At 37.3% G+C, this 21553-nt stretch overlaps 1 protein-coding gene across 3 annotated transcripts; it reads left to right on the plus strand.

The window, feature by feature from the left end:
• The first annotated feature begins 1795 nt into the window (after window positions 1–1795).
• VCAM1 (vascular cell adhesion molecule 1) lies at window positions 1796–19933 on the plus strand. 3 transcript variants are annotated; one of them, XM_040998548.1, is made up of 9 exons: window positions 1796–1935; window positions 2545–2820; window positions 5939–6259; window positions 6950–7216; window positions 11281–11556; window positions 13328–13648; window positions 14473–14739; window positions 16142–16408; window positions 19036–19933. In XM_040998548.1, the coding sequence occupies exons 1-9, from the start codon at window positions 1872–1874 to the stop codon at window positions 19194–19196; spliced, it is 2220 nt and encodes a 739-aa protein (XP_040854482.1). In that variant the 5' UTR covers window positions 1796–1871; the 3' UTR covers window positions 19197–19933. The 3 variants fall into 3 exon arrangements, with proteins under 3 accessions (XP_040854482.1, XP_040854483.1, XP_040854484.1); XM_040998549.1 differs by having other exon boundaries at window positions 2545–2634; XM_040998550.1 differs by lacking the exon at window positions 11281–11556.
• Window positions 19934–21553: the final 1620 nt, after the last annotated feature.

Here is a 21553-nt window from a genome sequence, read left to right on the forward strand (position 1 = left end):
TCTTGTTAAGACTACTATGAACTAAATCAATAGATCAGCCATTTCTCCAATGTTCCCCAAACACAGAGTCACATAAAAACTCAGAACTGAAGTAAGTATCCTGACTTGACCATAATAAGTTTTCTTTGGAGTCAATTGATCACTCTTCTTCCACCTTCAGTGGAATGTGTTGTAATTCTGTAATACCATTTTTGTCTTCTCTTCTCTTAGGCAGTATATTTATATCATACTGGTAATCTTTTTACATGACACAAACTGTAAAAAGTTTCTGTTCTGTTTAGTCTAACTCTGCTTAAGTAATCTCTAGATATTTGGCAGGTATTTTACTTCCTGAAAAGATGGGTTCACAAAATAACATATATTTTCCTTAGAGTTAATGAAACTCCTTATATCACCATAGCACCCAAATAGTGTCCTCCTTTTTTTTTGCCTGTCCTTGTTCCTCAGAGGGGGCCACATTATTGTCTATGAGGTCTTAGACATCTCTCCAGCCATGTAGGGATGGCTGTAGGTTCTAGTCTTCAGTAATGGCCTTCATCATGTAATACAGTGCTGCTCATTTTTTCCTGATTGTTGGAATTTTCTTCTAGAAGTCAACATTTTTGCACACTATTGCTAGTTTGAGGGAGTTTCTTTTCCAAATTCATAATGGTTTTCTTGCATCTTTCTATGTTCACCAAGTACACAGCCAGGCAGTGTTACATATTGTGGAAGTGGGCACAGTGACGAGCAAGAACTGTCACAGGCTATGATGGGAACTCATTATCTAACGGCTATACCGACATGGGCAAAAGACAAGGAAGTAGCTATTTTGGTTCCTTTTTGACAGGCAAACAGTTTTGCAGATTTAGGCTCTGTGTGTGAGCAATACTAACACAGAGATGTAATGGCACTTTAAAAACAGACATTTCACTGGGTGGGAAAGAAGAATATACATTGGTGATCATTTCATTTAACAAAAAAAATTATTTTTTACATTTTGGCTATGTTTGTTGGTAAAATCCCAAACCCAAAAGCTTTACCACAAGAAATTCATCAGCTGCATTCCATGCACTTGCATTTAAATCTTCAAAAGTCTTCCAATTACTCAGCAATTAAACTTTTGAGACAGAAGGGAAAGTTGTGCTTGTTTGGCAGCAGTACCCAGGTTGCATTTCTTTACTTTCTACTCAAGAAAATAATTTTAGAAAGTTGATGCTTGATGCCCAAAGGATTATTTTGGTGAGTAAAAAGCACAAAAAACAGAGGTTGTGCTTTCTCTCTCTCTTTTTGCTTGGAAAAAAAGAAAAGGATAATCCAAAGAATGATCTAGCTTTTGAATTGCAAATGTATTTTCTTGATAGAAAATAGCAGTTCACTGACAGTGGTTGTTTATCCACTTCAAAAGCTAGACTATCCTGTGATTTTCTCATTTGTTTCTCTCTACTCTTTTCCTTCCCCTCTAGATTCAGAAAGCTTTGTCCTTTCTGCAATGTGGATTGTTTTATATATTTTTCCAGCACAGACTTTCTGTTGGAAATGAAAATCAAAAAAAGTCTGGACTTTGTGCTCTGGGAAGTGTTTTGGGTTTTTTTTTTCCCAGGACAGAGAAAATAGAACAGTTAGAGCAATGAAAGCAACAGAAGGGGTTAATACTGGAACTTGGCCGCCTCTGTTAAACTTTTTTTCCCTGGCTCTGCCCCGGGTTTCCCCTTGAAGGGATTTCCCTCCTCCTCTTGCAGCAAGACCCTTTATAAAGAGCAGACTTTCTATTTCACTCCTCACTCAGCCTCACTGGCTTTTGGAGCTGCAAACTCTTTCCAGGCACTCTCAGGTGGAGCAGAGCAAAAGCCTTTGGAATCATTATTTTCTCATCGCAGCAGCTATTTAAAATGCCTGGGAAGATGGTCCTGATCTTTGGAGTCTCAAAAATACTTTGGATAATGACTGCAGCTTGTAAGTTCTTGATCTGTTTCAAATGCTAATAGTCCATTGTAATTCTGCTTTTCACTGCAGTCAGCTTTGCTAGGGAAGTGAAGAAAGACACTAAAACTTTTGATAGCGGGAAAACTTAATTTAACCTAACTTTAAATGGGCTGTTAAGTTTTGCTAAGAAGCATTATCCTGACATAGATAGAGCTGCAAAGTTGATCATTTTTCCAATGTGTCAAATGAGTAATTTCAATTCGCTCTCTAGTAGGTCTATCTCTTTTGGTTTCATATCTTTTTTCCAATGTCAAATGATAGCAATTTGGACTCTTTACTAGTAGGTGCGTCCCAGTAGTTTCCGGTACTTGATAAGGAGGTCAAAGCGAGCAACTAACAAAACAGTTTTGATAAATGGGCATTAAGGTTGGGCCTGAGAAAGTCTGTTAAGTGGGGATGACGCCAACACCTCCTTGGCTAGTGCCTTCAGTGCTTTGGGGCCTGCTTGCACTTAATGAAAGAAGTTTATGAAAAAGATGAGCCAGATCCATATTTTGGAATTATGCTAGCACCGAGAGGTGGGAAAATATGAGATGCACACTGGTAAGTTTTCTTTTTTTTCTTTCTTCACTTTTGCAGCTCAAGCTTTCTATATTGAGACTGTCCCTGAATTCAGATCTCTTGCCCAGATTGGTGATTCCGTCTCATTGATCTGCAGCACCGTGGGCTGTGCATCCCCTTCTTTCTCTTGGAGAACCCAGATAGACAGCCCACTGCATGCAAAGGTGACAAACGAGGGGACCAAGTCCATACTGACCATGGATCCTGTTAGTTTTGAGAACGAACACTCATACCTGTGCACAGCAACTTGCGGATCTGAGAAACTGGAAAAAGAAATCCAGGTGGAGATTTACTGTGAGTGCTTTAGAGAATCTACTTTATTTGTTTTGCAATTCTGTTTTAATATCTTTTAAAGTATAGTTTTGAAGGTTTTTAAAGAGATGTTCAGTGCAGATTCATGATGAGGGCACATAAGGGCCTCTCAGAAGGCAGGGACAGCTGAAGCTAGAACTAGTCCAGGGGCGAAAACTTCATCTTGTGTTTCTACCTCTGCCATGAATATGGAAGCCATGTGCAAACCTCAGTCTCCTGGGCTCCAATTTTCTTAGCTACAAGACAAGAATCTCTAATGCTATCTTTATTTTACTTTTAAAATATTTCCTTTTGATTCTATACTTCTCTGTGTGCTTGCACATTCATTAAATGATTTATGAATTCCATGAACCATTAATTGATTCGTAAGCAATTTGTTGTTTATAATCAGTTTAAACATTGTGCAGAAGTAGAGTTTAGGAGCACAATTCTCATAAAACTTTTCTGATTAGATAATTTAAAAAAACTACAAGCATTTGCCTTGACTTAGGTGTTAATACAGTTAAGAATTCTTTTGTGCCATGGCATCTTGGCACTCAGGTTTGCAGATATTTATAATAAACATAAGTTTGCATAATGAGTGTGAATGAACACTCCTTGCTTAGCAGATGCCAAAATGTGTTGAACTCCATTGTCAATTTAATGAATAAAGGTACCAAGAGTGTAAAACTAATCTGGCAACAATCATTTGCTTTGGTTACTGATGGCCTCGATTTGTAAAAATTGAACTTGCTTGTAGTCATTTATTCATGAAGACCTTATTTGATTATCCTATAATTGCACTGGTTTCTTTGTATTGTCCTGAAGCCCAAATTTGCCTGGTAACCTTAATTGAAATTTCGACAAGGCCCATGTGTTGTTAAAGCTGTTCAAGAAACGGACTGCATGGCTGCTTTCAATTATGCTGGCCATACAGGCATAGTTTATGTCTGAATAGTCTCCTGAGCTCCTTGAAAAGGCCCCTTATGTAAATACAAGGAAAAGTAGCAAGTTCTTATATTACCCGACATCAAACTGTGCAGACTACAGTCACCTTTCTTATAGAATGTGAGGGAAGGAAATCTTTGCTGGAAAAATGAAAAACACTGGGCTTTTCATACAGAAATCCTTGTCCAACTCCTTTGTCTTCTGCCCACAAATAGTGGGAGATTTTGAAAAGAGAAATGAAGCTCCCTCTGACTTTAATTATCTTGCCTGAAGTTTTTCGATTGTAATGTCTGTTTCTCATTATATTTAACAGTTCCTTCTCCGCTCCACTTTTCATAATAGTATTCCTTAGATTTGGGGACTTCGTATTTTTTTTTTTACTATGTACAGCATCTTAAATCTGGTGTTCGTGACACTAGATAATGAAATAAGCAGCTCTTGCAAAGGAGATAATGAAATACTGTGTTACCTGGTACTAAAAGAGTCAGTGGTATGCTGGTTGGGACATTGAGTTAGGCATTTTAGGAGACAAATCTACTTTCCAGAATTTAATGATTTCACAGGTGTACCTTTATAGTGAATAAACTCTTATCAGAGGCACCTTTTACAGAAGTCAACAACTTAAAGTCATTCTTTTCGTCTCATGTATGGACTAGCAAGCGCCTTCTGCAGTGACATTCTGAAGTTTAGATTCTTTATTTGTAAAAATGGAAATTTGTCTTCTCTGGCTAAAATAAAGTAATGTAATAGAGTGAATTATAAGTCTATAGTAGCATTACAAATGGATAAAAATCCCCACTCTCCAGTTTAAACCCTAGGTTTGCCATGTGTTAGTTGTGTGACTACAGACAAGTTATTGCAAATACATGAGTTTACTTTTCAAAAGGTAGAGAGAGAAATAGACAAATAGACATTGAGCTCCCATATGTTACTTCACTCTCTAAATGCTAATAATAGCTGAAACTGGCCCAAGCCAAAGCTGTGAATCAGAAACCTAGCATGTAGGTGTCTCATGTGGGTAGCAGAAAGTCAGTTTTTGAGCCATCACCTACTACCAATCAAGGTGCAAGTTGACAGGAAGTCAGAATGGGAAGTGGAGCTGGAACATGATCCCAGCACACCAATATGAAATGCAGATGTCCGGACCAACATGTCAACCACAAAGCTAAATATTTACTCCAGTCCAGATTTTTGTAGGTAATTTAAAATATGACCTTTGCTTCATAAAGTTAATGTGAGTAGAAAATAAAACTGTAATCTATAGCACAGTAATAGGAATGTGTAAATGTTAGCGCGTATTGACTTTTCTCTCTTCTTTTACTCTAAACATATTTGATCCTTAAGATATATAGAGTCAGACATGTGTAGACCAAGGGATGCTGAACTGTCTGACACAGTCTGTACTGACAATGTTGGGGTATATTTAAATCAGAGACTAACGGAATTGTGATTCCTAATGAAGGACTGCACTATTGCAGTGAAATGGGAAAAATCTGTCAGGGAGGGGGTGTGACAATGGGGGGAAAATCTCAGCCTATATGAAATTGTACCACATAATTCAAAATTCAAAATAAAGTTATATTTAAAAAAAGATATTGTCAGAACTAAAGAGTGCCCTAAAAGGCAGTTGGTCTTAACCATCACTTTTTTTAGAAGATTCATTTATTTTTATTGGAAAGGCGGATATACATAGAGGAGGAGAGACAGAGAGGAAGATCATCCATCCGATGATTCACTCCCCAAGTGACCCCAATGGCCGGTGCTGTCCTGATCCGAAGCCAGGAGCCGGGAACCTCCTCCAGGTCTCCTACATGGGTGCAGGGTCCCAAGGCTTTGGGCCATCCCTGACTGCATTCCCAGGCCACAAGCAGGGAACTGGATGGGAAGTGGAGCTGCCAGGACTAAAACCGGTGCCCATATGGGATCCCGGTGCATTCAGGGCGAGGACTTTAGCTGCTAGGCCACCACGCCACCGAGCCCAGCCATCACTTTTGAATCCAACAAAAAACCATGAATGGTTCACTATAACCAAATAGTTTTTGCTATATTAATATAGTATTAGCAAAAACATTTGATTTGCTTTGCATTGATTTAAAGCAACAGGAGACCTCATGCAACATAAGTAAAACAAAAATGAAGAAAAACCCAATTTGTCTTCTCTTGGCTTTTGCAGCATTCCCCAGAGATCCAGAGATTCATTTGAATGGCCTCCTGGAGGTTGGCAAATCCATTACAGTCAGGTGTTTGGTCCCTGATGTGTATCCGTTTGATAGGCTGGAAATGCATATACTGAAAGGAGATTATGTCATGAAGAATCATGAATTTCTTGAAGATATGGACAGGAAGTCTTTGGAAACCAAGAGTTTGGAAGTAACCTTTACTCCAGTCATTGGGGATATTGGAAAAGTCCTTCTTTGCAGAGCTAAGTTACACATTGATGAAGCTGATTCTGTACTGAAAGAAAGGGTGGCAACCAAAGAACTGCAATTGTACAGTAAGTACTTATGTAGTATGGTATAGATTTTGTGGGTATTCAATCTTAGATGTCTGTAGCAATTAACAGCACGAAGTCATCAAGAGATGCGTTTAGCTTTTACTCCATTTCTTATTAATTGAGAACTATTATGTGGGTACTTGAAATGTTTGTGGAAAATTAGAATTAAAAAATAACTTATTTTGGTGCAAAAAATTGAAAGTCATGCTTGCAATCAGTTTAAAATGATAGAAAATACATATTACAAAAAACTATGCATGACTAATGTGTAAAATGTAGTTATAGAGAGGAAAACATCTATTCCAGAGGAGAAAATTTTCTGACAATTAGACCTGTCCAGTGACTGTTTCAGGAGGCAGTGTTGGAACTAACTTGGATGAAGACTTAAGAGCATTGCTTAGATTAAACTCCTCCCATAGGAGAGAAAATGAACCACATAACTCTAAAGGTGCTTCTTAATTGCTGAGTATGTGTGGCCATTAGAAAATAGCAAACATTGAAAAAGAACTCAAACAAGTTAGACTGCCTATAGTTTAATCATCAGCACTTTTTCCCCCACTGCTCTGGGAGATTAAGCTTGTCAAATTTGTACAATCGTATAAATGAATCCGGCTTGTGAAAGAAATGTACTCCTCTTCTTGGGTCAAGATGATACTTAGCAGTTACACATTTTGTCCCCTGTATTTTCAGTTTCACCCAAGAACACAATTATCTCTGTAAATCCTTCCACAAAGCTGCAAGAGGGTGACTCTGTGACAATGACATGTTCCAGCGAGGGTCTGCCAGTTCCAGAGATTTTCTGGAGTAAGAAACTCGATAATGGAAATCTACAGCGTCTCTCTGGGAATGCAACTCTCACTTTAATTGCTATGAGGATGGAAGATTCTGGAATTTATGTGTGTGAAGGAGTTAATCAGATTGGGAAAGAGAAAGAAGAGGTGGAATTAATTGTTCAAGGTAAGCAGAATGTAAATATCGCAGGATGAAAAGGCTGTCACATCTTCAATGCTAAATCGCTTTCTTAAGTTCATTGATTATAAGTCTCATTGTCATAGTGTGAATGTATGTTTGTCTTACTCATGTTCCTTGGAAATCTTTCCTCGCAGAGCTTCCCATAGCTCTGCATTGTGATTCTTTTCTGTGTTGTTTCTTTTCTTCACTGACTCATTTATTGGCTTTCCTTTTGCCTTTTTCCTTGTTAAATATGAGTCTTCATATTTTCTGGTTATCACATCTGATTTTATTGCCTTCTTACTCTAGAATTACAGGAATTGAATCAAATTCATGTTTCCATTCAACAATACCAAATCCTGTTAGTGCTACCACAAAATGTTCTCTAGTGTCTGACCGCTTACTCAACCCTTTTGCAATTGCCTTGGTTTATCATCTGTCACTTGCATTCTTGCACAGTGTCCATAAATAGCAGCATTCACTGGATGTTAGCTGTGTTTCTGACACTCTACACATGCCATTTGCAATCCTCAGGAAATAAGTAAAGCATAATTACTTTTTATCCATTTTACAGAATAGAGGATTGAGTCTCAGTTCAGTACTGGCACATCTATTGATTGTAAATCTAATATTATACTTGCCAGAAATTTTACATCCTGAATATTATCTCATTATACATATTATCTCATTATAATGCTATTGGGTAGATAAAGTTAGCCTCAGCATAGTTCATATTTGGCCAATAATGAAGTGACTCATTTGAATTTACTATTAACTTAATAGAGGCTTGTTTTAATCCCAAACTCAATGTCGTGTTAACTATTTTAAAATTTATTATGTATTTTTAATTTTTATTTTATATATATATATATATATATATATTCTCTTTTAAATTGCCAAATCATGACTTTATTCATTTTAGGGTACAATGTGATGTTTTGATACATGTCTATAATGTTAAATGATTAGATTAATTAATATATTCATCACTACTCTTTCTTTGGTGAGACATTTGAAATTTATTCTTGACTATTTTGAAATAGACAATGAATTATGATTGTCTATGGTCACCCTACTGAGCCATAAATCTCAAAACAAGACTAAAACTTGATACTTATGAACAAAAATCTTCCCATTACCTCAGCTCCACCATAACCCCAGCCTCCAATTAACTCCAAACTGCTATGTGCTTCTGTGATGGCCAGCCCTAAGAGACGGCACATGTGAGTGTGGGTTGCTGTGTCCTGGCTATCTCACTGAGCACAGTGTCTTGTGGGTTCTTCAGTGTTGTCACAAATGACAAAATATGCTTTTTTCTAATGATTGAAGGCTGAATAGTACTCCACTGTGTTTTCAGTTTTCTTTAAATGATCTCCCTGCTAACACTCTGTCCTTGAGATAATGAACCCCATGTTCTGCTATCAGAGCTAAGTAAACACAAAACAATATTCATTTTACATGACTTGAATCACACTGGGAAATAATCCCATGTGATTGTTCACACTCCCTTTAGAGCTTCGGTCACAGAGCTAGTCATAGCTCTGTGCCTCTGTTCACGCCGTTCTGTCTGCCTGGAATGGCTTTTCTCTGTCTTTCATCTGGCAAAAGCTTAGCCACCTTTAAGACAAAGCTCGTGTCAGTTTCCTAATTCTTTATTGTGTCAGGCAGAGCTGCTTGTTTTTCCTGTATATTCGCTCAATTTTTCTTATACTCACATATGCACCTATGTTCAATTCAACAAGTAACTAAAAGCCTTTGTCTGAAAAATAAAAAAATTAGGCTTGGTGCTATTAAAGGCATGAAAAATGTATGGTCATTGCTCAGGAAAACTGATAAATTTATCAGGGAAGATAGGCACATAAAGCTTCAACATATTCTAGCAAGAGCCAAAATATTATGTCAGTTGAAATGTACCTTTTCATTGAACTACACATTAACTAGAGTCAGATACTTTTCCACTCTACATTTTCATGTTTAGCTACATAGCACAGAATGACCAAATTTTTTTTTATATAAAAGATTTATTTTTTACTTTCTTCCTTCCTATGCTTCTTTCTGCCTTTCTTTCTTTTTTAAAGTTGTTTACTAACTTATTTGAAATTTGGAGTGGAGACAGAGAGAGGGAATATCTTTCATCCACTGGTTCACCGCCCAATGACAACAACCAAGACTGGGCCAGACTGAAGCCAGGATCCAGAAATCCCATCTAGGACTTCAATGTGGAAGGCCGCTTTCCCAAGTGCAACAGTGAGGAGGTGGCTCGGAGGCAGAGCAGCAGCACTCACTGGTACTCCTGAATGGGACGCCAACAGCCACAGTAAAGAAAGATGTGAGAAGTACTTATAGGCAGGAAGTAGGCCTCTTTGATCTTTCCCATTTTCACGCTAATTTACAAGAAATTCAGAAACTTACTGTTCTGACCTGTCTCTTCTTCAAAATCTAAGAGCATATCAGTTAATTATAGCAATTGGAAAATACCAAAATACCATAAACAAACCAATCTGAGAAAAATAACTTTTGGCACAGATGAGAACTATGTGAAACATACTGTATTTAGATTGCTTCTGTATTTCTTTTTTCTATGTCCAGCCTGTTATTTGTACAGAAAATTTCACTGATTTTCTGTGAAGTCTTGTCAATTACTTTCAGAGCTTCCTACCATCCCCAGTGTCTGGAGGGAAACCTATGTGGCACTTGGGATTCCCTTTCTCTCTCTCTGAGTAGTTGTCATGTGGAAGAGGCTTGTGTGCTCCACCGCAACAGTACTAGCAAAGAACTTCCCTCGATTTGTGAAGGAGTTTGCTTTCTCAATCAGTTTTCAACCCACAAATGATTATCAAGTGTCTGCATATTGCATGAAGAGAAAATTTGGAAATTATGTGCTTATCACTTTAAGATGATTTTTTTTTTCTTTGCTTTCGACATGATTCTGTGTGTCTTCCAATGGTGTAACTTGATATTGTGGCAACAGAAATTCTAAGCACTGGTACATTATGGGCATTGTAACCAATTAGAAAATATTCTTGTAGCTTTCCTAGTACCTTTCATAGATTTTGGTTTGTGTTCACATGAGGATGACTTGATTTAGTTACTCTGCAGCTGAAAAGCTTGGTTCAAAAATCATATCCACCTGACATCAAGTCCTAATTTTTTCACATGCAAGCTGTGCAAACGGGTGAAGTTATTTGGCATTTTGAACCTAAATTTCCTCAGAAAGAAATGACACAAAGAAAAATAGAGAAAGAATAGAAGAAGGAGAAATAGGTGGGGAGTAGAAATAATACAATGGTTGATGTAATTATAACCACTAAATGTGATGGTAGATAGTAATTGCTTCAGTATATTGCTTAACACATTTATTTCAAGGAATACTACACTGCCATTCAAAAGAAAGAAATTCTCCCATTTCCAACAAAATGGTCCTAACCAGAGATCATTATGCTCAATGAAGTAAGAGAGTCCCTAAAGGATAATTATCATATGTTCTCTCTGACATAAGGCAACATTCATTCAAAATACAGAGTAAATGAACATATAGGTGAACATGTACTTAAATATATTCTTATACATGAACTATATAATGAAGACTAGCACACTGGGAAGGGAACATATGCCACAGTAGACATCTCTACTCTCAAATTAAAGGAAGGCTCCAGCGAAGCAGCTAATTACATCTTGGCAATATGACACTAGATTTTCTAACATTTCTTATCTAGATTCTGCCTCCTAATTTCAACTTTCTGCTGTGGAAACTTTGGGAGACAGAAGTGACAGCTCAAATAGTTGAGCCCATGACATCCACGTGAAATATTTGAATTGAGTTCTTGACTCTTGGTTTTGGCCTTCAACCAGTCCCAGATGTTGAGAGCATTAGGCAGGCAACCAGCAGATGGAAGATTGACTCAAAGAAAAACACAGTCTGATTCTTCGTTGTCTCAAGTGTAAAAAAGAAACTTCTTGGAACAAATGTTAACAGAATTGAAATCAGGAAAAATAAAACCACATACTAGAGTGGTATTTAAGAGGGAAGAAGCTTATCTTTTTCAATATTCCCCCTTTTTCCTTTCCAGAGAAACCATTTGCCATTGAGATCTCCCCTGGACCCAGGCTTGCTGCTCAGATAGGAGACTCAGTTGTGCTAACATGCAGTGTCAGGGGCTGTGAGTCTCCATCTTTCTCTTGGAGAACCCAGATCGACAGCCCTCTGAATGGGAAGGTGCGGAGTGAAGGGACCACATCGGTGCTCGAACTGAGTCCTGTGAATTTTGAGAATGAGCACTCTTACCTGTGTACCGTGACCTGTGGACATAAAAAACTGGAAAGGGGCATTCAGGTGGAGCTATACTGTAAGTGATTTTCAGAATTGTTTAATATTTATCTATTTTTTTCTGGTCCTGTTGGAAGAAATATATTGCGTGTAATGAGAAAGGTGATCTATTCAGTTAGGAAGGAAATGCATTGTGAATTATTCCTAGCTCTCTGAACCAAAATGGTTAGATGCACTACAACTGGCCTGTATTTAAGTATCTATTGCATATGTGTACAACCTCTCTTCTGTCTTAATGAAGCTCTCTCATCATTCATTCAATGACGTATTTCCTCCTTTCATCCATTTCATGTGTACATGGAACAGATGAGGTGAGTGCCAGAGCATGGCTCATTGTCTATTCACATAATAGGATAGCTGTGACTGTTGCTCAACTACTCAAGCTGTAGCTGAGCCATAAGCCTACCATGTTAGAGGCACTTTTGGAAAGCTGATCTTCAGAATGGGAAATACTGAGCCAGTGATATGCAGAGAATGACAAAAATACGGATTTGAGATGAAGGTGCTCATTTCTAGTATCTTGGTTGAGAAACAGAATCTAAAATCCACCAGGTTTGAATATTACAACGAATGCATATACTAAACTGTTTTTTGCTCTTCTTGTTTCCTCATAAAAATCCTTCACAACCTCAAATCTATGAATTTCTATTGATGGTGTTCCTCGATCTATAACGAATAAGCAAACAAATAATGACAAAACATGACAAGTGCCCTATGAGTTATTCATTTTAGAGTTTACTCTGCCTTGTTTAATTCAGCAGGGCTCAAAGAACACACTTAGATATACACCACCAGAGACCCTGCCCAAACTCGGGTGGTACTCTGGGACATTGTACGGAATGAGTTAGAATATAAAGAGATTTGGGTCTTTCAAAAGAAGGGTCAATTTTATTGTGTGATCATGTTACCCAGAGTCTGGGATCTGCTGATGTAGGCACATTCCCAGCAGAAATGAGAAGCAGCAGTGAATTGTTAATGCAATACAGAAATACTTGAGACTGTACCCCTTTAGCAACATTTTCCTTAAGGAAAAACATTTTTAGCATTATGCTTGCCCTTTGGTGGACTATTTTGGTCTTATTTTTATTGGATGGTATAGGATATATTACAAATATCATTTATTAGGTTCCCAGCCTCTTACATTACATTCTGAATAAGTGGTTAAGATATGCTTTTTAAAAAATTATAAGTAGTATCTGAAGATTTTTAAAATTTTCTGCCCACATTAAGGTAGCAGAAAAATTGCAAGTCTAAATTGAGAGGTTCTTTGGATACAGAAAGGCTGCAAATTCTGCGGCACCAAACCTGAGCTCTGGGGCCAGAGAAGCACGGATTCCAAGTTCAGCCTGGTCATGGATTGCATATAGTTCATAATGAAGGTTTAGTATTCTTTGTAAGTCCATGTTTTCCAAAAGACTTCTTAGAGACTGAGCTCATGAATGTTAAATGACTGTGTCACAGCAAACATTTAAAACATTTAGGACAGGAAGCTATTATATAAGCTGTTAAAGCTGATGTGTTCTTCAAGACCAAGCCATGCACTCGGCAAAATTTCATCATTAGAAACAGAAAATAAATAAAGATATGCATTACTTGATTATCTGATGTTTCCAGCCTTATTATTTCTATTTACACTTAATATCGTTAAGAATATATTTATGCATAATGCAGTTATTCATAAATTAATGATTGTTCTATCCCAGATGAGTGAAAGCTGTCAGTTTGAGACCTTTGTTTTGAACAGAATTTAGCTCAACTTTTCCTCTCTCACTTTTGCTTGATATCTCCAGCATTCCCTAGAGATCCAGAAATTGAGCTGAGTGGTCTACCAGTGAGCGGGAGCCCCGTGAGTGTAACCTGCAAAGTTCCCAGTGTGTACCCTTTTGACCGGCTAGAGATTGAACTACTCAAGGGAGAGACTGTGTTAAAGAACAAAGAATTTTTGGAGGAATTGGATAGGAAGTCTCTTGAGACCAAAAGTTTAGAAATGACCTTCATCCCCACCATGGAAGACACTGGCAAAGTTCTTGTTTGTCAGGCCAAGTTACACATTGATGAAATGGAATTTGAACCCAAACAAAGGCAGAGTACACAGAGACTCTTTGTCAATGGTAAGTACATATGTGATATACCAACAATTTGTATAGATTCATTGGTCATGTTTGCTAGGCCATCGTTAGCATAAGGTTAACAGTTAAAATTCGTGCAGTGTAAAGAAAGAAATTTCAAGATTATTATTACAGCCAAGCCCCACTCAAAATAATTTCTGTCTATTTATGATTCTATGGTTTGGCCCTTGGAGAAAGGGTTAATTTGGCCATTATTCCGCTCACTTTTGCATCAGCTGGGCTCATTCATGGGTTTTTTAATCAGGCAAACATAGTTAGCTGGCCTTGCATAGCCTCACATGTGTGTTGTGTGTTTGGAACCTCAGCTGAGATGTCCAGGCTTCCCATGCTTCACGTAGTGTCATTCTCAAGGAAGGTAGCCCACATTTCCTCTCCAGAGCACCATGTTCCAAGAAGGTAGTAACCAAGACAGCCTCCTATAGTCCTGGGTTTGGGAGCAGGGCAGTGTTTTTTTCCACATTCTCTTAGTGAAAGTGAGTCACTAGGCCAACTCAGATTAAAGAGGCAGAAAAATAGACTATACCTCTACAGAAGGAAATTCAAATGACTTACAGTCATGCTTAATCTAGCATGAAGTGGCAATACATGCCATCCTTTTAGTAGTAGGACCATCTCTATAAAACATACTTCCATTAGGAAATACCTAGGGCAGGATGTGTCATAGTCTACTTTATTATTCTTAGCCCTTGAGACAAGTGGGAAGAAATACTTCCTGTGGCAAACTTATCAAGGTTTATAAACTGTTATAAATCTTCTTGGAACTCAGGGAATAAGAGGACCAAACTAACAAGTGCTCTACTTTTCAGTTGCCCCAAGAGATACAGCCGTCTTGGTCAATCCTTCTTCCATTGTGGTGGAGGGAAGCTCTGTGAATATGACATGCTCTAGTTACGGCCTCCCAGCCCCTAAAATCCTGTGGAGCAGACAGCTAAATAATGGAGATCTACAGCCTCTTTCTGAAAATACAACTTTAACCTTAATTTCTACAAAAATGGAAGATTCTGGTATTTATGTGTGTGAAGGGATTAACCAGGTTGGAAAGAGCAGAAAAGAAGTTCAATTAGTTATCCAAGGTGAGATAAATGTAATTAATGGGTTACTAGTATGGGGGGAGACAAGGACTTGTGTTATTGAAGAGAATTTTGTTACAAGACAAAGTTTTACTAAAGTAATATATTGAGAATGTGAAGAGTTCATGGTGCTTACCATGTATGGGAAGTTCCTGAGCTGGTACTCTCTTAGGAAACATTTGAAGTCACTTATGCTGATATTGTGTTAATTTCAACTGATGTGTTAGCTCTAGGAACTATGCCAGAGGTTCCAGTAACATTTGTGAAGCAATGATTATGGTATTGAAATAGGACTAGGAAGGGGTACATACCTGTGTGGAAATTACTTAGCATCAACGCTGTCATCTGGATGAACTAGACCCTGATGGCAATCTCTCAAGATAGTGTCTAGAATTTGCGTATGAGCCTAAGAAGGCACTCAAATCTGGTAAATTTTGAGATTCACAGGAGCAGTAACTGTGCTTTTTGATTCACCAGCCAGGTGGCTTTATGGAGATTCAGGACTGTGAGCCAAACAATTCCAAGTTTGTACACTGAAATTATAGGCAGTTATGAGCAAAATCTCTGTTAGTGTTCCCACAAAAGTATTACTGACTTTCTAATGACCTCATATGAATCAGATTTGTATCATGAAGGAAGAAAACTGGGAGGCTAACCCCAATCTTGACAGAATCCTTAAGGATGGCATCCTGATGCTATAACCTTTAACACATCACAAAAGATTGGATTTAGGTGCAGGCATGTGACTTAGTAGTTAAGATAACAATTAGGAGGCTCACATCCCATATCACACTGTCTGGGATTGATACCTGGCTCAGATCCTGATTCTAGCTTCATGCTTATGCACACTCTGGGAGACAACAGTAATGGTTCAAGCAATCAGGTGTCTATCACCCATGCAGGAGACTTGGACTGAACCCTCAGCTCCTAACTTTTGCCTCATCCTTGGCCTAGTTACTGTTATTCTAGGTGTTTGGGACATGAAAGCAGATGTGAGCTTTCTCTTTCTATGACTGTTTCTGCTCCTCAGATAAAAAACAATCTAAGAAAAGCACAGAAACTTTGGAATCTTGCAAAGTATTTGAATTCTATAGTTGTTCATTAAATACCCAATCTTTGTGCTAGCAGTATAAAGGATTAAATAAAATAAAATGAAGCGTAAAACACGTTTCATGCTTTTCAAAGTATCATTGCTATAATAATCCACTAAATGCCTGACAATTTTACTTGCCCCTCTTAACATTTAATGTAAATAATAAGCATGAATAATTATATCACTTCTTAGCCTTTTGGCTAGGTCAAGTGTAAGCAAGATTAGTTCTCGAACTCTATTGTTGATATCACTCAATTGATATAAAACTGGTTTATATTTCACTCAGAGATACTTTTAAAATTCTCTTTGTAGTTGCTCCAAAAGAGATACAGCTGACAGCTTTTCCTTCTAAGAGTGTCAAGGAAGGCGACACTGTCATTATCTCCTGTACATGTGGAAATGTTCCAGAAACTTGGATAATCCTGAAGAAAAAAGCAGAGAGCGGAGACACAGTGCTGAAGTCTATAGATGGTGCATACACCATCCGCAAAGCCCAGCTGCAGGATGCGGGCGTGTATGAATGTGAATCTAAAAATGAAGTTGGCTCACAATTAAGAAGTATAACACTTGATGTCAAAGGTCAGTCTTTTGTTTCCTTCTGTTTTCTCATTTTTTTAATAGCTCAGATGTTTCAAAGATTGTAGAGAAGTTTTACTATTAGATGGACGCGTTGATAAAATGAAACTGATTTACTCATTGATTGGGGGTTTTTTCTTAATGTTTCCTGAAATAATCAAGCACAGATGCTCTAACCCATGGAGTTTAGTGAGGAAGTTAACATGAATCATGTGTGAGTATAGAATTCCCATTTGCTTTTTCAAAGTTAGCAATTCATCATTGGTCTTTGGGGTATTGCATTTAAGTGCTTAGCCATATTTTCAAAAGCATTCCCTGATGGAAATAAGTAAAAATTAAGTACTTTGAGAAAGATGCGTTCAATTCAGACTCTTGCTTCCTGCCATAACGGTTCATTATTTACTGAACATAGAGTAATTGTCTAGTTTTGAGATTGACTGTTTTCAGGATAATAATTTGGGTTAGCAGTCTTGACCTGATGGACATAAAAATACTGTTTAAATTACGGAAAAAAAAACCTATTTGAAAATTCAAGTCCTTTGCATTCCTGCTCTTTTCTGATGGAGAGAGAGAGAGGAGCTGTAGTGGTTTCATGGGAGAAATCTAGTCTCTTAACCCTATTTGTGAATGCGCAGTAGGTAGGATGTATTCATTTTATTAGTGGAAGCAGAATACATTAGCCTTGACTAATCAGTCTCACACTCCTTGCATGCTAATAAGTTTGTATTGTGAATGGGATGATACACTTGGAATTGGCAATGGTGGGAAAGAATTGCAAACAAATGCCAACTTTTTAAAGTATCTAGCGCTTAGCTACCAGAATTAGCAACCATCTATCAATGCAGAAAAAATTAAACCAAAGTCAGAAAGCAGGAAGCATTTATTCCTCTAGCTGAATTTCTCAAGATTACAAGACTTACCATGCTTTCTCTTCTGCCTGCTTTTGTTTTTTTGTTGTTTATATTTCCATGTTTTTTATCTTCACATTATCTTCTCAAAATATAGCAATATCCATTCATTCATCTGGAAATGTTAAGGAGAAAATGTCACAATTACATGTAAAACTTTTAGTCATCTTACTGCACTGATTATCCTGAAAAGGGTTTATTTGGCCAATGAAACAAGTATGTGCTAAAAGAATGGGACATTTACCTTGTACCATATCACATACCAGGGTATATATAATCAGTGCTTCCAATGAGGTAGGGACTGCTTCTGGATGGGCTGAGATCTCAGTTATGAGTAAGTAGGAAATCTTTCGTTCCTACTTTCTTTAATCCATGATGCCTCTAGGCCACCTTTAGCTGGGCCTACCCCCAGGATATTAGATGGCTGACATTTATGCAATTCTGTTTATAATTATTTGTTCTCTTATAAAGTCATAGAAAACTTATTCTCCACTTTTTAACTATTACACACAGCTTTTGTTTTTTTTCTAATTGCTTTATTATATTACCACTTACATGTTGGCCACTCTTTACTCATACTTCAGTGAATAGCCACAAAATATTGGGTACTAAGCTACATCTCCATGCCCCCAAACTGAGTACGATTGAAATTAGGTAGACATGAATGGAAACCAAAAGAATTCTGACATTCTCTTAAGTGTTTTGAACTTTTTCTTTATATTTGGCTTGGCTTCTTACACATTTTATTTTGTTTTGGTTTAAGCATATAACATCAATAGAAATGGTTGAGAGCCAATTATTTTCAGTGTTTATGCAGCTAATAGCCAATCACTGACATCAGAGTGGTGTAAGAAAGTAGGTATTTATTGCAAAGCACATTGCAAGGACCTGAGGAGTTGTGACTTAGTTCTCTGGTTCCCTGAAGAGTTAGGGGTGATGATTCCTACAGGCTGAAATTAGGGATGAGACGCAGGTGATTCAGTCATGCCTAGGATTGTCATTAGAGCTCCTGACCTTCCTCTAACTGGTGGTGCTATTCTCTTTAGAAAATGCATGATGTCCATATGCACTCCAGTTGTTCTGGGGGTTGTGCTCATGTGACAGTTGCATTCTGTCTGGACCTGGAATCCCCTACCTAAACCACCCCAGGACAATAGCGACTACCAAGATTTTTCTCAAGAAACAAATAATTCCTTCAGTCAAGTGATCACAATTGTGTAAGGCCAGCAGAATCTTTCTCTTATGTCAACGAATTCATTTCAATAAGGGATAGTCAGGCATACCTTAGGCTAAAAAAGACAGACAGGAGTCTTGATCCTGTTTTTATATTTTAAGGATTTTGATTCAATAGTGATCAGTGCCTCTCTTTTTCGGTAAATATTTCTATTTCCCAGTGAAAACATCTCTGTTTAACTTGTACTCTTGTAAATGAGCCCTAGAGTTCTCTTCCACTCTGCAAATGAATCAGAATCTAGCAGAATGGAATTTATGAAAGTCAACAGCTGTTATGTTTACATCCATCAAGATCATAGCAATCACCAGCCAATGATTTGAATAAGGCAGAGAAATATGCATCTAGGATGCCAACTGACCTTGTCACTGTTTTGCTTCACTCCTATTCTGAGAACTAGTTGTAGTGTTACAATAAAACATGTGACTTTTATTGTTAAATACTTTCCTTTTGTACTAGATATTAATTGCATCCATTCTGTTATCTTCCAGGAAGAGAAAACAGCAAGGACTATTTTTCCCCTGAACTTCTCGTGCTCTATTGTGCATCCTCCTTAATAATACCTGCCATCGGAATGATCATTTACTTTGCAAGGAAAGCCAACATGAAAGGGTCTTACAGTCTTGTAGAAGCACAGAAATCAAAAGTGTAGTGAGAGTTTGAAATGTTCATCCAGAGATACTATTTATCTGTCCCAAATACTGCTCATCATTCCACAAGCAAAACACATTTATAAACTTCCATGAATGTATTCAATGTGGAAAGAGATGGGTGCCTATACCCTTGTTGTGGTGAAGAAGCCGAAGGAAAACTTTCTGCATGAAAAATAGTGACTGCTATGAGATGAGATGAGATGAGAAGACTGGAAGAGTTCCCCGAAGTGTAAATAAAACATTGTATATATGTAAAATGCAATTATGCTGTAGCAAGTTGGCTTGGACTACCAATAATCAATAATCAGATTGCTAAAATAATTAAGCAGTGTTACTTAAACTGTTATAACTTAGTGCATCTGAGGAAAATTTAAGATTAATCTCAACTGGCAGCTTACCCAAGTCATCTTTTTTTAATATTGTGTTTCTTTTAACAAAATTTTATTCTTAATGTTTTATTGTCAATAATGTTATGTCTTATAAAGATGCTAGGGTTTTACTTTTTACTGGCAAACTGATAAAGAGGGCAATGGATTGACTTCCAGGTACTAAAGTATGTCAACCTATGATAAAAAGGTTGACTGGGCTTTTCTATATGGTACTGGTATGGTACGTAGAAGTTCTATAATGTTTCTTATTCAGATTCTTTCATAGCTTTACCAATGTGGTCTAGAAATGGAATTTCTTTTGATTATTTTTGTAAATGCTTTTTGTTTGTAGAGTAAAGTGATAATATCTAGAACTGGAAGGGTTGTGTGTTTATTTAATAAAAATTGTCTTCTTTAATATTATTGCAGCTCTTCTTGACATACCAAGTTATCAGAGTAGAAAGCTCAAACTAGAAATTATAAAGAGTCTCAAAAGGTGGCCTTCAACTACTTTTATCACTGTGGGAAACTGGCAAAAATTCGGATTTCTTGAGCCCGCCAGAACCTACTTGTAATACCTGATTCCAAGTCCTGGAAATCTGTAATTTTGCAATAAAAAATATCAAGTGCATATAATCAGAGGGAGGGCAGAAAACTCGTACATGTTAATCAGCAAACTGTGGACATCTGCATGTGGAGCACTAAGTCCAAGGGACAGTGTGTTCTTTAGAATCTCTTATATAGCACGTACTGATGACACCTATCAGTGAGCAACAAATACTAAGTATCTCAAATTATAAATATTCACTTACTTTCTTTGGAGGTTTAATACCTGTACACAGGAGTCTTCAAAAAGTACATGGAAAGTGGATATTAAGAAAGACTTGTCTGGAATTTTACATAATTTTTTTAAACCAAAAGAAACTTATCTTTTCATTCTATTTTCCACAAACGTAACAATACCCTTGTGAATGTATTCATGTATCCCTAAGTAGTACATTATTCAGTCTTCTCAAGTTTTGAGTTCTAGATAAATGTAATCAATTTATATATTTACTTTGTGACTTTATTCTTTAAACTATGTTGCTACATAGATCATCCCATGCTGATAATGTGGGATAGTTATACATCATTCATTTTTATTGTTACATAGTATCCTAGAACAAGGCTTTACTACAATTTCCTCCTTCAACTGGTAATTTGGTATGTGGATTGTTTCTAAGTTTTTCTTTTCATATTATGAAAAAAAATTTTTCTATAAGTCTTGTTGTACATGTTTCTGGATGACAAGTGCAAGAAGTTGCAAACAGTACAATTTCTACTGAACCTGTACATGCTAATGGATTTGATGAATTATAGGATCTTTACATATTGAAATTTATAGGGAAAACCAAAGTGGTTAAAGTAATTTATTCTTCCAACAGCAGTACACCAGAATTTCTATCCATGAACAATTGCCAGATGTAATGATGTCTCACTTTTGAAAGATCTGCCTTATAGTTGTAAAAATGCTTTCTCTTAATGTTTTGAAGCTGCAGTTCCCTAATTATTGAGATTGCCATGAAACACCTATACATTTCTTTCACTGTTTTTCCAGAAATGCAGTGCCATTTTCTTACTTATTCTTCCCCAGCATACCATCCTAGCCCTGCTAAGATTTAGCTAATGCAAAAATCAGATAACGCTTTAAAGAGTGAGACAGAGAAAAAGATGCCATCTGTCTGCTGGTTTGCTTCCTAAAAGATTGTAATTCCCAGGCAAAAGCCATGCCAAGAGCAGGGGTCCAGGATCCATCTGGTTCTCCCACATTGGCTTGAAGGACCCAACCACTTGGGCCATCCTTTGCTGCTTTAACAGGTGCACTGCAAGGGCCTTGGAGCAGAAAGAAGCATGGTAGCCAGGAATCCAACCAGAACCCATACAGAATCATGGCACCACAGGCACCCACTTCGCCTGGTGAAACATAATACCATCTGACTGAAAAATTG

The sequence above is a fragment of the Ochotona curzoniae genome, unplaced genomic scaffold, assembly GCF_017591425.1.
Source record: "Ochotona curzoniae isolate NIBS_2020 unplaced genomic scaffold, NIBS_Ocur_1.0 scaffold_1037, whole genome shotgun sequence".
NCBI lineage: Eukaryota > Metazoa > Chordata > Mammalia > Lagomorpha > Ochotonidae > Ochotona > Ochotona curzoniae.

Bases quoted from the DNA above. Each gene is read 5' to 3' on its own strand.
- VCAM1 (XM_040998548.1), top strand. From the start codon at position 1,872: ATGCCTGGGAAGATGGTCCTGATCTTTGGAGTCTCAAAAATACTTTGG. The intron at 7,217-11,280 runs GTAAGCAGAATG...TTTCCTTTCCAG, and splicing joins GGTGGAATTAATTGTTCAAG to AGAAACCATTTGCCATTGAG. The intron at 16,409-19,035 runs GTCAGTCTTTTG...GTTATCTTCCAG, and splicing joins TATAACACTTGATGTCAAAG to GAAGAGAAAACAGCAAGGAC.